At 38.9% G+C, this 14,432-nt stretch overlaps 1 protein-coding gene across 1 annotated transcript in view; it reads right to left on the reverse strand.

The window, feature by feature from the left end:
* The window catches only part of CACNB4 (calcium voltage-gated channel auxiliary subunit beta 4), a 509,529-nt gene that overhangs the window by 354,996 nt on the left and 140,101 nt on the right, over positions 1 to 14,432 (reverse strand). Inside the window, exon 4 of the mRNA XM_044073655.1 lies at positions 10,069 to 10,199. Coding sequence (XP_043929590.1) covers positions 10,069 to 10,199 — 131 coding nt within the window. The remainder of the gene's footprint in view (positions 1 to 10,068; positions 10,200 to 14,432) is intronic.

Below are 14,432 nucleotides of genomic sequence, written 5' to 3' on the forward strand. Positions count from 1 at the left end.
TAATGATGCATCCAACAGAAATGTGGTAACTTTCTTTTTTTAAATGAATCCAATAAATGCAGGAGAAATAAGGACAGCCTGACCATAATTGGACAAACTGAATTGCAGTTAAACAGCTGTAATTATACTATTATTGAGAATCCTTGATCTTAGGTAGGGGATAAGCAGTCATCTGGCTCAGCAAAATCTGATGCCAAGGTAAGAAGTAACGTCTGCTCAGATGGAACCCCCCCCCCCGTAAGAAATGTTTATGAGACAGGCTGATATGTTCCTTCTGGTACATACTTACTGTTTTTGCTCCTGTTTGTCAGAATATGGAATACAAAATTTAATTTGGATGTTTAAAACATGCTTGGCATACTTTTCAACTGTACAGATTTTCGCAGAATTTCCAGATTTTTGTCTCATATTTTGAGTCTGTTTTTCAAAAAAATTGTGGTTTTCTAGCAAGACAGAGGACAATCATTAAAGACTGAAGTTAGAAAATAATGACAGACAGTTGAGTTTCAGACTTCATGCCCTTCAGAAAATTCATGCTAATGCAAAACCTGTTATTCTATCAACTTTCTAAGTTTGTAAGAGCAATATTTAAAAATTGTCCCACTTTTATTTATAGCTTTGCCCAGACTTCTTGCTCTGAGAGGCTGAGAGGTATGATGCTTGGAATTTGTTGTGGGTCAGTTCTTTTCCACTACTTCTGTTATTCCATTACTCTAAAGTTCTAGTTAAAGCTTATAGTTTATAGCTTCTTCACCTTTCTTTGACAAGGTTATCAGATTTTTTTTCTGTTTTGTAGCATTGGGTGGTTGTACACTTATGGAGTTGTCCTGCAGCATGCTTTTAGACTATTAGTTTGTGGTTCATTGCCTTTTGACCTTTCTTGGATTCTGAGCCTGTTGCCATTTGGTTGAGTTGTAGTGGGGCTAAAATACACTGTTACCTTTGTGTGAATCGTATTTCTTCAGAAATTTGTAAAAACTTGCTCTTATTTTTTATAAAGTTAATTTTATTTAAAGTACTGGTTCTGAATAGAAGAATGACTTTGGGGCTATGTTAAACATTCCAACATTAGAGTTATGTTTCATTTTGAATTAACTTTATCACTGTTCTAATAAAAGACAACTGAAGGACCATGCTAGACTTGCTATTGAATGTATATTTTTAGTTTTCCTTCCTGCCTGCCTACATTTATTAATATTGCTTTTTTCAGAAATACTTTCTGTATTCCTATTTGAGGGTATTATTGTTGGGGATGGGGGAGCATTACAACTGATTCCTCTGCAGAATTCAGCCATGCCTCAAGAGGTGATCATATCAGAATTTGAGTTTTTGGTCTCATGAAATTTTGGACATAAAATTATTGAATTTTGAGGTAAGGACTGCAGTACGGCATCAGTTATGTTTTAACACCTCAAACTTACAAATGCAAGTTTGCTCTCTGTGACTCATAGACTTCTTTTTTTTTCTTGAATTATTCTTCCAGTTGCAGTCTGATAAAACTTTGGATATCTGTATTAATTCTTTTAACAATTTAGCAATTTAAAAGCTTCTTCCAACATGACAGTTTACATGTAATTATTCACAAACTGTATTCATTGATGTGTTTAAGTACTGTAGTGTTTAGGCCTTAAAGACTTAAATAAATTTGAACTTGCATGCTGAAAACACTGCATTATTTCTCCGTAATGTAGTGGACAGCAGTAAATAGTTATGCACAATATAAAAAGGGAAGTGTTTTTGACCATGTCATTCTACATCAGACTGAAACTATAGTTTGACTACAATAACCAAAGTAGTGTAATCACTTTAGGGAATCTCTGGGTTATATGTTGAAGTTCAAATCATGTCAAAACAAATAACATCAAAAGATCAATATGTACTACTCAGTATTCAAAAAATGCCTTTGCAGTAAAACACAACAAAATCAGTGAGGGGCACCTGGCCCAGGTATACCAGTCTATCTGGTGCTTTTATTGTAAATGTGAGATTTAAATAAAAATCATATAACTAGAGCAAGCAGTAGTGTAGCTAGGGTAGGGTGACAGGCATAGCTGGCCTTAGGCATAGGCCAACTAGGCAGTCACATAGGGCGCCGCTGTAGCAGGGGTGCTTTTCAAGTATTTATTTGGTGTAGGTAGACCAGGATGGGGGCACCAGATGGTGTGGTAGGGGGCACCTTGGAGCCCTTTGCCTAGGGCACCAGTTGACCTAAGGCCACTCCTGGTGACAGGGGCAACTGCACTGGGTGCAAAGTGTTGTGGGGGGGGGGGGCATAATCAGCCAATCCCAATCTCTCTTTAATGCAATAATGTTTTTTAAAAGCCAGTATAATAATTGTGGTCAAACCTGCATACTGTAGTGCTCCATGTATGGTCTAAACTGTAGCAACTCCTTGCTACATTGTAGCAAGCAGTTTGCTACAGTTTAAATGTAAAAAACTATTTTTTAACTACAACCTGAGCACTGCAGCTCTCTGTACAGGCACAGTATAAACTGTAGCAACTGTTTGCTACAGTTTAAAAAGAAGATTTTTTAAAGTAAAACAAGAGCACCGTAGTGCTTTGTACATGCATGGTATAAACTATAGCAACTGTTTGCTACATCTGTAGCAAGCAGTTTACTACAGTTTAAAAGGAGGAATTTTTTTGTTAAAATAAAATATGAGTCTTGCAGCACTCTCTGCAGGCAGGGAATAAACTATAGCAACTGTTTGTTACAGTTTAAGAGAAGAAAAGAATTATTACTATTTTTTTAATAAAATATGTTGAAGAAGGGTTGGAGGCGGGGCACAGAAATGGGACCTGAAATGCTGTGTGACGCCCGTGCACTGGCCCAGTAATCAAGGAGGCTCAATCCTCATCAGTAGCACCAGTGAGGGCCGTGCACATTGGGGGGATAACAAGTACACACACAGTAAGGTACAATCTCCCTTAACACCACACAGAGATCACAGTCAGTCTGGGTCTGGTTTCTCCCTTTCTCTCCAGATCCCCAATAAGACTCTCCACTGGCACAGCTATAGAGTCCAGATCTCAGCCTACTGGTCAAGCTAAAACCTCCAGCACCCTCTCTGTCCAACCAGTGCTTCATGACCCTGCCCAAGTAGCTGACACACACACACACTTTAAGATTTGATTTATATACAGACACACAGACACTCCTGGGGAAGGCTGGCACAGGTTCTCTAGCTGTGCCCCCTTTCTGCCCAGACTATAAGGTAGAAATCACTGCCACCAACCACTGTTATCAGCTACTATAAGGCCCTTCCCAAAGGGAGACCAATTTCACTGTGTAATATTACTGTTATCCGAATAGTAAGTGTGACTGAGCAGCAAGACTATTGGAGTGGCTTGGACAGTATCCCCAAATTCATGCAAGTACTCTCTAAGAGCTTTAATTATCTCTGCACAAAACAGCCACAGTTGAAAGGCTGAAAAATATTTAATAATAAATAGTAAAAACACAAGACAATACTTATTACTTCAACAGAATGACATCATGGAATTAAGAGATCACAGGAAACTTTAAAACAATATTGTAGGATAGTCTGACATAAATATAGAAAAACAGCTAGACTATTCTGGCTAAATTCCTATCTAACGCTAAGAGAAATACTAAAGTCTAAGATCCTACTTATAGAGCAAAGCAAGTGCTGGTGAGCTGATGTTTTCAAATCCAAGAAAAGATGCAAAATGTTTCATCTTTCTCTCTGAGAATGTCTTAAATTGATAACACAGTACTGCTGAGTCATTTCACATTACATCACTTTTATTACCTCTCCTTTAATTCCCAGGCTAACAGAAACTCAAAATCTACATTTCTTGTAAGCTGCACCTGGCCAGGAAGCCACAGCAATAAAAGACACTTTTACATGTAAAATCCAGCAATTATCCCTTACGTCAAGACAACAGAAAGAATTTCCAGCCCAGACATCCTGTCTCTAGGCTTGAGATCAGTCATACAATGCTTTACTTATCAGCAAGGGTGCACTGCGTTCACATCCCTGAAGTTCAGAACATACACAGTTTTCTTACATTTAGTTTTATTATATTTGCGAAAACAAGCCTGTGGATCATATTAATAGTCACAATGACAGAATAATTTACAAAATTTTATCTAGTTAGGCTGGCAGCCTTCACAGGATGATGCAAGGGAGCAGGCCAGTTGGGGTCTGTGTTTAGTTATCGAACGGCATGTTCATTGAATGGTCATTCATTGAACACTAAACCTTGAAGCATCCTTTAATTGAAAGGCCATATCATCGTAAAACTTTGGCCAACATTAAGAAAGCACAACATACTGCTTACTTACTGGTAACTTAGGTATAAGGAAACCTGTCCTTTTCCCACTGTAGTGCAGAGTAGTTTGCAATTAACTCCATAATTACCTGTAACAGGTAGCTCCTACTCCAGTCCTCCACCCTTCCTCCTTCACTGCTGTTTATAGTACTTAGAGAAATCTCCATCCCTACATCCATCATTCATTACATTATGTTATCTTAAGAAAGCCTAGACAAACTTGTGTTATTCTGGTTTTGCCAAATATTGTATTACCAGCATTACTCTGGACTGTTTTGTTTGTTTCCTTGTATAACCCCAGGATGAGCTTGAAAATGGTCCAAAAGGATCAATACTCTACCCCAGTCAATAAATAAAAATAAGAAAATACAAAGATAAAATAAATACAAATTGAGCATTTTATGTCCCATAATATGTTCTAGAACTGTGCTATAAATATCCACAAATGTACCTCTCGAACTTCTGTCAGATTTTTCTGCCACAAAATCAAGTAATTTTATTTACATGACAACACAGGAGCAATACTACGGAAGCTATCATGATAACTATAAGATGCCTAGCCATATACACATTTAAGTATACACACTTCCTTTTTCAGTACTGAATAATGCTTACTTCCCAAACTGAGCAGGAGTGTATATGTTAGTCCTGGTGTAAATTTGAGCTTACCCATCTAGTTGTCAAGGCTACTCCTAAGGATATTCAAAGTATTTATTTATTTATTTAACATCTGTTTATCAGGAAAATCTGACTGGGACAGCTTCCATTTTCAGTGGAGGCCCAGGGGGAAACACTGCAAATGCATGTCTTTGGAATGTGGAACAAAACCGGAGCACCCAGAGGAAACCCACCCGAATGCAGGAGGACATGCAGACTCCACACCGAAGGCACCCCAGCCAAGAATCAAACTGGAGAATCCCTTGCTGTGAGGTGACAATGCTAACGGTTGCACCACTGCACCACCGTAGTAGTACTTTGACCTGCAAATACATTGCATTAGGAACCCAACTCTCTCCAAGTAGAGTTGTTTATTTTTAGTCTAGATTTAGGTCCTTAGCGCAGGTGTTTGTAGGGACACTGGTTTTGTAAAGAAATAAGAGGTCAAATAAGATTCTATCTTTATGGCTGTAAAAATAAGACACAGGTCATCAAGGAGCAGTCTGCAAACTAATGAATATAAGTAGTGTTCTGGTAATCTATCAGGATAGCCAAAGGATTTGAGGCCTTTGATTTTCTCAGCAAACTATCTCCTGGGACTTAACTGAGCAATATGCTTTGATTTATACATACCAAAGTAAGCACTGTATTTTCATATTGTACAGTGTAGGATTTTGAAGTCCTTCCTGGGTCATGAGGTAAACAGAAAAAATTATCACTTTATTATTCATCTCTGAAGCACTATGTGTGGGTCCTACTATGCACTATTTCTTATAGCTAACTAATGGTATACTACACTGTGGATGATAAGCAGATATAGTTATTTTCTGCTTCCCCTTCTCACATTCTTCACACGATCATGCATTCTCCTAATCCTTTCAGCATTCACCAACCTCATTCCAACCCTGGTTGACTGAATACTCTTTTCCAAGTAGGCCCGGATATAATTTTTGGTGGGTGTGCCCATCTCAGACTGCCCATGGCCAGGAATAATGTGGCTGCTTTTGCCATAGTGACAGTAACTGATGTGTTAGGCTGAGGACTATGGATACTAGGAGGAGTCATTTTTCTTAATTTGCCATTTGTGATGACAGTGCTGTAATGCAAGTCTACAGTAAGTGCACTCACTGTGTCTGTAGCTTCCTCTTGGCTTGTGGTCTTCCATCCTAGGTTTTGCTGCATGTAAGTTCATTCAAAAAGGGTAATCTAATTTCTGTGATACTTGGCATCCACTACCTAACTGACATGTTAAAATACTATGGTTCGTTCTCAAACACTAACCACTTATGGTGAAGCTGGAAACCTGTCTGAAATGCTCACTAATAAAACAGATGGCTAATACTTTTCTTCTTCAAGGCCTCAGCTCCCCATAACCCTCTAAACCTCCCATCCAGATTTTGGCACTTTTGTTTGTCTGTCCCATGTACAATGTAGTGAGGGCAACAATCAGCAGTTACAGGGTCATTTCCTCCTTGGGACTCTCAGGCCTTTCCAAACTGCAAAAACAAGAGGAATGTGGAAGAAAGATACCCAGACAGTTCCAATTCTAGTAATTGCAACAGGTCTAAAAATAATAATTTACAGTCCTACTCAGATATACTACCGATACATGTAACCCCATATGAATTACAGAAGGAAGCAATTCTGGGTACATTATGGGTTTTGAGAAGAGTATTCTTGGTTAACATCAAAGACTGATATTAGCCAGTAATCTGGCCTATGACCAACACGTCGCCAAGGTAGTAAGAACACCATTTTATGTCACCAACTTATAAGTAAGGGCATGGTATCCAGGTACAAGGAAGTCACAGTGCCACTTTATTCGGCCCTTATCAAACCCATCACGGAGTTTAATGCCTCCTTTGGCGTGTACCTGAACAAACATGTAGCACAATTGGAACGTGTACAAACATTTCTTACCAGGAGAATCTGGGGTATAAACACATTGTCCTATACAGATCAGCTTAAAGGCCTAGTTCTGTACTCCGCCTCTCACAAGTTACTGAGAGGTGATCTATGCCTGGAATACAAGGCCATCTTCGGATCCAGCTCTGATATACCTGCTGCACATCTGCAAAATGAACAGCATCAGAACCACTAGATCCAAGGATTTAATTTTTGCTTGTGATAAATAAGACATGCTAGAGAGACAGATATGTGTTTCAGAGGATCCCCATGCTCTGGAACAGGTTCCCAATCCCATTCCATGTGAAGCAGAGTCCTTCCCTAACCCTGTTTATGCATAACCTTGACCAATGGATGGGAAATTGGAAATTCACTCTGGGTTTGGCCCCCCCCCATGATAGACAGAGGCAGACAGTAATGTCCAAATTAACATACCCCTCATAACCTCTATAACCTTTCTAACTAACATCCCCCCTCCTTATAAACACCCATGATGCATAGGGACACAAGTGGTTGGAATCCAAGGCTAAGCTTATACAGGCTGTGGTGGTCATTAGCCTAGTAAATAACTATGAACCTATGAACTTAAACAATAATTATATCATGAAATCTAACTGTACCCTGACTTAGGAATGAGGTCCATTCCCTTCACAGTATTACACATGTAAAGAGATGGACAAGTTAAACCTGGAGCTGCTCTCCTGGACTGTTTGCAGATTGCAGCACATGCAGCTGTGGTACTGTGTGCCTATGCATCCTCTGGGTCCACCTTGCATTTGTTTACTGCCCACAAGTCTAGGCCACCAGTGCTAGCCAGTTGTTTATAAGCTAAGTGTGATAAAGCATACTTGGGCAAATAGGAAATTCATTGACAGAGGTCACTGTGGTGGGATGCTGCCTTTGGCTTCAGGTGCAGAGTACCAAGGGTACAGGGTGGGTGGCTAGAAGCTCATCTCCCCAGAAAAAAAAGTAGATTTAATAAACTCATCACTGTGCACTTGTTTTTTTCATTCCATTCTGGTTTTGAAGAAGTGGCTGTTGAGGGACAGCATCAGAGCCCCAAATAGTTAGATTACTAGTCTGGCGTTAGGCTACAGTTTCTATTCTAGAATACTTCTGTAGTAAGGAACCCCACACTTTATCCCAGTGATAAACAAGCAGGGGAATGAGCACTTAGCCCTATCTCACTTGTGCAGCCCTTCATTTGTAAGACAGACAGTCAAATCTTATACAACTTACCTGTAGTCTGAACTCATGGCATTTCACCCACAGATCAAACAAATCCAAAACAGAAACTGTTGTTTAATGTTAGAAACCTGCTGCAAACCAGGGCATTGCCGGACTAAGCACAAAAATGGAGACCTTAGTATTCATCATAAATATCCTGCAATAGGTCAGATCATTTTCCATTATTTTCTTTCACAGAATGACAGCGGTTCTAATAATAGCACCACAGTGACAGTTTCAGTGGTGTTACTTTAAAGGTGTTAAACCGATCTCTCAGACAGTGACAATTCCAAACTAACTGACAAACTACAGCAATGTATTCCACATAATGATGTTATATACCTGTAGTTTCCTACAAACACTTTTTAAATACATTTTAATTGGTCAGTAGTTATTTATATCTGTTGCCTGATCAGATGCATCGAGCAGATACCAGACTAGACATGAAAACTCAAATACAGTTTAAGCACGGAAATCAGCAGCTGGCAAGAATAAAAATATTACTGCATCTACCTATCTGTTTCGGTTTACCATCAAATGGTCGACAGTAACATGCTCGACAGCCACCTCCTCAACCATGGTAGGAGCGACTGTCGGAATGTCGATGTTCATTTGTACATTAGTTTAAAAGGACGTACATGGACAGGGAGCTTCAGCATGTATTTCAATGGGAGATTTCCACCTTAAGGTTGACAGAATTTGTCGATGTTATTGCGTCGATCATATGACCTACTTCATAGTCATGAGTCGATGTTATTTGTCATGGAAATCACTGTTCGTGGACGTGATTTTCATCCTTTTGATAGTAAACCATCTGTTTCTCTCTATATATACATATATATGTAAATATCTATCTATCTATCTATCTATATATATATATATATATATATATATATATATATATACACACACACACACACACACACACACACACACACACACACACCCACACATATAGACAGATACATACATACATATATATATATATATATATATATATATATATATATATATATATACATAAAACACAAAATAAAAATGTGCGTGTCTATTTGTATTAGTGGCACTGTGTTTCCTGAGCCTAGGAAGCACACTGTTCACTGCAGAATTGTATCTGCTATTTATACCTTGACTGGGGATAAATTTTGAAAGGAAAGTCTGAAGCTAGAAGACAAGTTAGAGAGAAAGAAGAAAGAGCTGAAGAAGTTATGCAAATCAGACAGAGAGGAAACCCTCCATAACAACTAACAGGGAGCTGCTGCATATAGGAGGATATACATTAATTTGAGGGAACCTGAAACGTTGCTAAGATTTGTTCTGCAATAAAGGGAGAAACTACCAGAACTACCACTGTCTGTAAGGTAAGGCATGCTGCAGGAAAAAGTCTGCTTACTAGTCAGTTTCTTTGGTGATAAAATTCAGTGCAATTATGAAAGAAGACTGAAATTGTGTTAACTGAAAAAAATGGCCATATTAAACTGAACTTGGGAAGAATATATGCACATTGTTTTAAATGGACTAATGGTTATGGCCTTGCATTTTCAAGGGCATGTGCTAGAAATGTATTTGTTGAATCAGACTACCAGTGCATTTAAGACTTGGTTTCTTTTTTTTTTGTCCCCATCATTTTTGCAAAAAAGTAACTTGTCAATAAACATCAGTTTCACATTTAAACATTGGTTTCAGAAACTTTTTGTTATAGCAAACACAGCAAAATGATTCTCTCTCTCTCTCTCTCTCTATATATATATATATATATATATATATATATATCTCTCTCTCTCTCTCTCTATATATATATATATATATATATATATATATGTATGTATTTTAGTTTAATGTTTGAAGATGCTCTTCTGACTGATTCCTCTCAGCCAACAGAGTGTCAGAAATGGAAAGTTACACTGCCTGCACTGGCAAAAACTGAACCCATTACAGGCACAAAAGGTACTCTAAGCAGTATTATTCCAATTATTCTTACCCTCCATGGAAACGTCCCCTTTTCTGTTCTTGTTGAATTCGAATATTCTCTAATTTGAGTGGACTTGGGATGAAGCCAATATCGCAGCCTTCTTTAACTAGCCTTCCTATCCACCAGTCATTGTTAAACTTCTGTCAGGAAACAAGAGACAAACAGAGGTTTAGTTTCTGAAATATGGTGATCTATTATGCGTACAGTTCTCTTTTATTACTGTGTATATCAGCCACACATCTCTATTAGACTGATACCAGTAACATAGAAACAATTCTTTTTTCATGGCTCTGCAAAATGGTACAGTGACAACAGAGACATGGCTTCAAAAGTCTTCACAATTTAACAAAGATTATCTGAATTGTTGATTTTGAAATTTGCAGTAGACAACTTCCTCTTTTTCAAAGACTACCCAGGAGCATTACCTTGTAAAATGGGATGCAAACACTGACTGAGGGAATGAACACAGGTCTTCATAATGAAGCTGGTTAGAAGTTCACAGAGTTACTTCCCTGCAGTGCACTGCTAGACTGTAAAACCCCATAATGATTATGATGATTATTACAACAAATATTAGAGGGTTTCAATCCCATATCTTAGCTGCTGGAAACATCGCTGTATGTGGTTTTCACAAATGGTGTTACGTGCCTAAGCCGTAGCATTTATTTCTTAGCTTTTGTGCTCAAAGATATACCCGCACGTGCTGTTTGTAAGTCCAAGTTTTTTCATAACCCAGGAAATAAGTTAGCTAATGGTACTCACAGCCTATGGAGCTTCTAATAGTCTGTAAATACCATTAGAAACAGAAGCCTAGTAAAACGACACTTCTGTATGTGACTCTTTCACTATTCTACCTGCTTTACTCTAATTTCTAGGTAGCTCCCTGAGACCAAGTCCCCCTGTGCTTACTGACTAAGGAAAGGACTTACCCTGCTGAATCTAAAACAAAGACAGCAGTGCACACCAAAGTACCAAGGTGGTTCTAACTATAATTTACTAGTTAAATGTAAGCTGTTGACTGAGGTCTAAGGCACCATAGTTTGCCCCTCTTCTAACTTGGCTCTATCCCAACTCTATCCTTGGTATTTACCCCTGCCTTTAAACCCTTGAAAATACCATTAAAATAACCCCTACAATATCACAGCCCTAGTAAATTAACGAAAAAATTGTATTAAAAAGGTATTACCTATAGGTATATCCTAACATTCTTGAATCTATGAAGCTAATAAATTTAAGTGGAAATTTTACTTAAAAGCCATTATACTTATCTGAATTACTCTACAGCAGAGTAGTACACTTTGGAACTGGGCTGGTATCCTGCCTGGATTCTTTACACTTTGGAACTGTATTAGCCCTGCTCCGTTCACCCTCGCTATGCTCGGGCTCACTTCACTCCCCTCCCTACCCCCTGTTTCCACCTGCCCCCACTACCTCTATATTTCTAGCCATATAGCCACTCCCACTACTACTATCTCCTATCACCTTCTTGCTAACCTAATTATTTCCCCACCCCTATCCCTCTACCTTCCTTAAGGAGCACTCTCCATCTATTGGCTGCTTCATACCCCCTCCCACTTTAGTAGCCCAATCTCACCTTCTTTGACTCTGCATTTCCAGGTACAACAGCTGCTCATCTCTCCAATAATGTTACACTCCTTTCTAATACCCATCCTATTAGCCCCATACCTCCTTACCTTATATGAAATCCAACCTCTCATAGGACTTCAAATCCCAAAGGCCCATACTCTCACCTCAGATGTCAAATATTCCTCTCTCTATCATATTCATAGTACCAGGACATATCCTTCATTATACCCACACTCCCTACACACTAACTCCAGGAAAATTAGGTGTAGAATCAAACATTACTATAAAATTGTAGATACATTCCTGAAACTTATTACCAAGCTTAAACTCAGCATATTGCTTGATGGGGATATACAACATAACCTGGGCCCTGCCAACTCAAGAACATACTCTCCCTCTACCTGTCAGCTAAACCTTAAGCTCACAATTTCCAGACCTCCTAACTCTCTCCTAACCTGTCATCTGAACATCAGAAGTATCAATAACAAAGTGTATGAACTTCATGCACTCCTCGCTGAAGACTCCCCTGAGATCCTCTGTCTATGAGAGACTTGGTTAAAACCTGCTATTTCTGACAATGAAGTAACACAGGCTGGATTGTGCTTCCAGGAAGGGGGGCTGGGGTAGCCATACTTTATAAATCTGAACTGACTATATCCACAGATGTTATACAACTACCCCAGGCTGGTAACTTAGAAATTCTAGCTACCAAACTGCAAATCAACAAAAGTAAATGTATCTATGTCATCTGCATGTATAGTTCCCCCAGGTAACAATATAGCTATACTAGAAGATACCTTACACTGGATATCTAGCCACTATCCTCAAGAAATCCTCCTTCTTGGAGACGTTAATATTGACTGGGCCACTTGTTCTTCGGAATCCCCTACCAACCACATTAACCTGCGCTCATTTACTCAAATCATCAATACCCCTACTAGGTTAAGTAAACCTAACCAAAAAGAAAGCACACTCGATTGGATACTCATTAATGGTCACCCCAACCTGTATACCTCTGGAACCCTCCCTGATAGTCTAAGTGATCACCTTCTCACATTCATTATCAAGCACAAAGCTATCTATCCCAAACTACGCTTGCTAAGAAATGTTAGAAATAAAAAATGTTGACCTAGCCAAATTCCAACTAGAACTAAAATCTTGTAATTGGTCCATCCTAAAACTTCTCCCCTTAGAGGAAGCTGTCTTGTACTTTAACAATAGATTTCTTGAGATCCCCGACTCACATGCTCCCACTCGTCTAAAGAGATCCAAGGCAAAATCTGCACCTTGGCTTTCGAAAGAGACTAGAATCAAAATTAATCTTATAAATAAAGCCTGGGCCGCATGGGGCTCTACTAAACTACCTCATGATCAAATTAAATACAGGCAACTTAGGAATGAGGCTAAAACATTTATATTATTGGACAAAAAACAATACTATTGCAATTTACAAACAGTAAATCAAAACAACCCACAAAAGTTCTGGGCAGGGCTGAATAATCTAATACACCCTGGTCAGTCTACTACCCCCATCCCAGCTGCCACTACTGATAAATCACCTGAAGAAGTCTCAGCCAGCTTTAACAGTTTCTTTACCGAAACAATTCAAGCCCTAGCTAGCCAACTACCTCCTAGCTCCCCCAGTCTAAATAGTGCCACCCCTAGAAACCTACTCCTATTTAGCTTTCAACCTGTTGCCACATCATTTATCTGTACCCTAATCAGAAAACGTAAACCCACCGCACTCTCTGCCAACCAACTTCCAGCTGAATACCTACAAAAATCAGCTGGTGCCATTGCTACCCGGTCTCAATACTTATCAATTGAATCATATTAGAAGCATAAATTCCTACTATCTGGAAAATATCCTATGTAATCCCGCTTCACAAAGGAGGCAGTTCTACTGAACTCTCCAACTATAGGCCTATAGCAATATTCTCTCCTCTAGCAAAACTAATGGAAAAATGTATTCAGAAACAGTTCCTGTACCACCTTATCCAGAACCACCTCTTGGCAAGACACCCAACATGGTTTTAGACCTGTCCATAGCACTATCTCAGCCCTACTAGTCTTTTCCAATACTATAAACCTTATCCGCAATAATAACTATATTTCTTTTAAAAACTTTTTACCAAAAGCGCTTATCCACCCTGAACCTTGTTTTATGCTACTTGGATTTTTATGTTTGTATTAAATAATTTGGCTTTTAACGTGACATGTTTGTCTCACAACAGCCTTGGTGGTACATCTCATATTTTTTCCTGCAGTACCCCCAGATATGGGGGACAAGCTCCTACACCCACCTCCTCAGCTTATATATACCAACTCCAAGATTGCCATACATCAGAGAAAAGGAAATATTCTGAAGAGTAGCAATTGCAGACTTCATATATGTAAGTCAAGATTTTCTGCCATTTGGACTCCATATTTCGGGACTCAGTAATGCGAGTCCTCAAGTTTTAAATGATTTACTCATTCTGTCTGCTCTGATAATCTAGAGTTTCAAACTTAATCAGCTCACTGTTTTCCCAATGTCTTCCAGATAACCCATTTCAACACACACTTACTCCAAGCCCAAATTACAACCCCTCTTTCTTCAGGTTTAATCTTTAACAAAACATTACTGCAGTCCAATATATCTCCCTCCATTTTTACACCCAGTTTCTACTGTCAGTCCACAACTGCTATGTTATTCAGGGAACTTCCTGAAAAACTAGACATTAATTCTGAACCCAGGAAGTACAACATCCACCCAGCTTTCCTCCACCTTGCAGCTCACCCATTTT

The sequence above is a fragment of the Protopterus annectens genome, chromosome 6.part0 (genome assembly GCF_019279795.1).
Source record: "Protopterus annectens isolate FY-2018-M chromosome 6.part0, PAN1.0, whole genome shotgun sequence".
NCBI classification, from domain to species: domain Eukaryota; kingdom Metazoa; phylum Chordata; order Ceratodontiformes; family Protopteridae; genus Protopterus; species Protopterus annectens.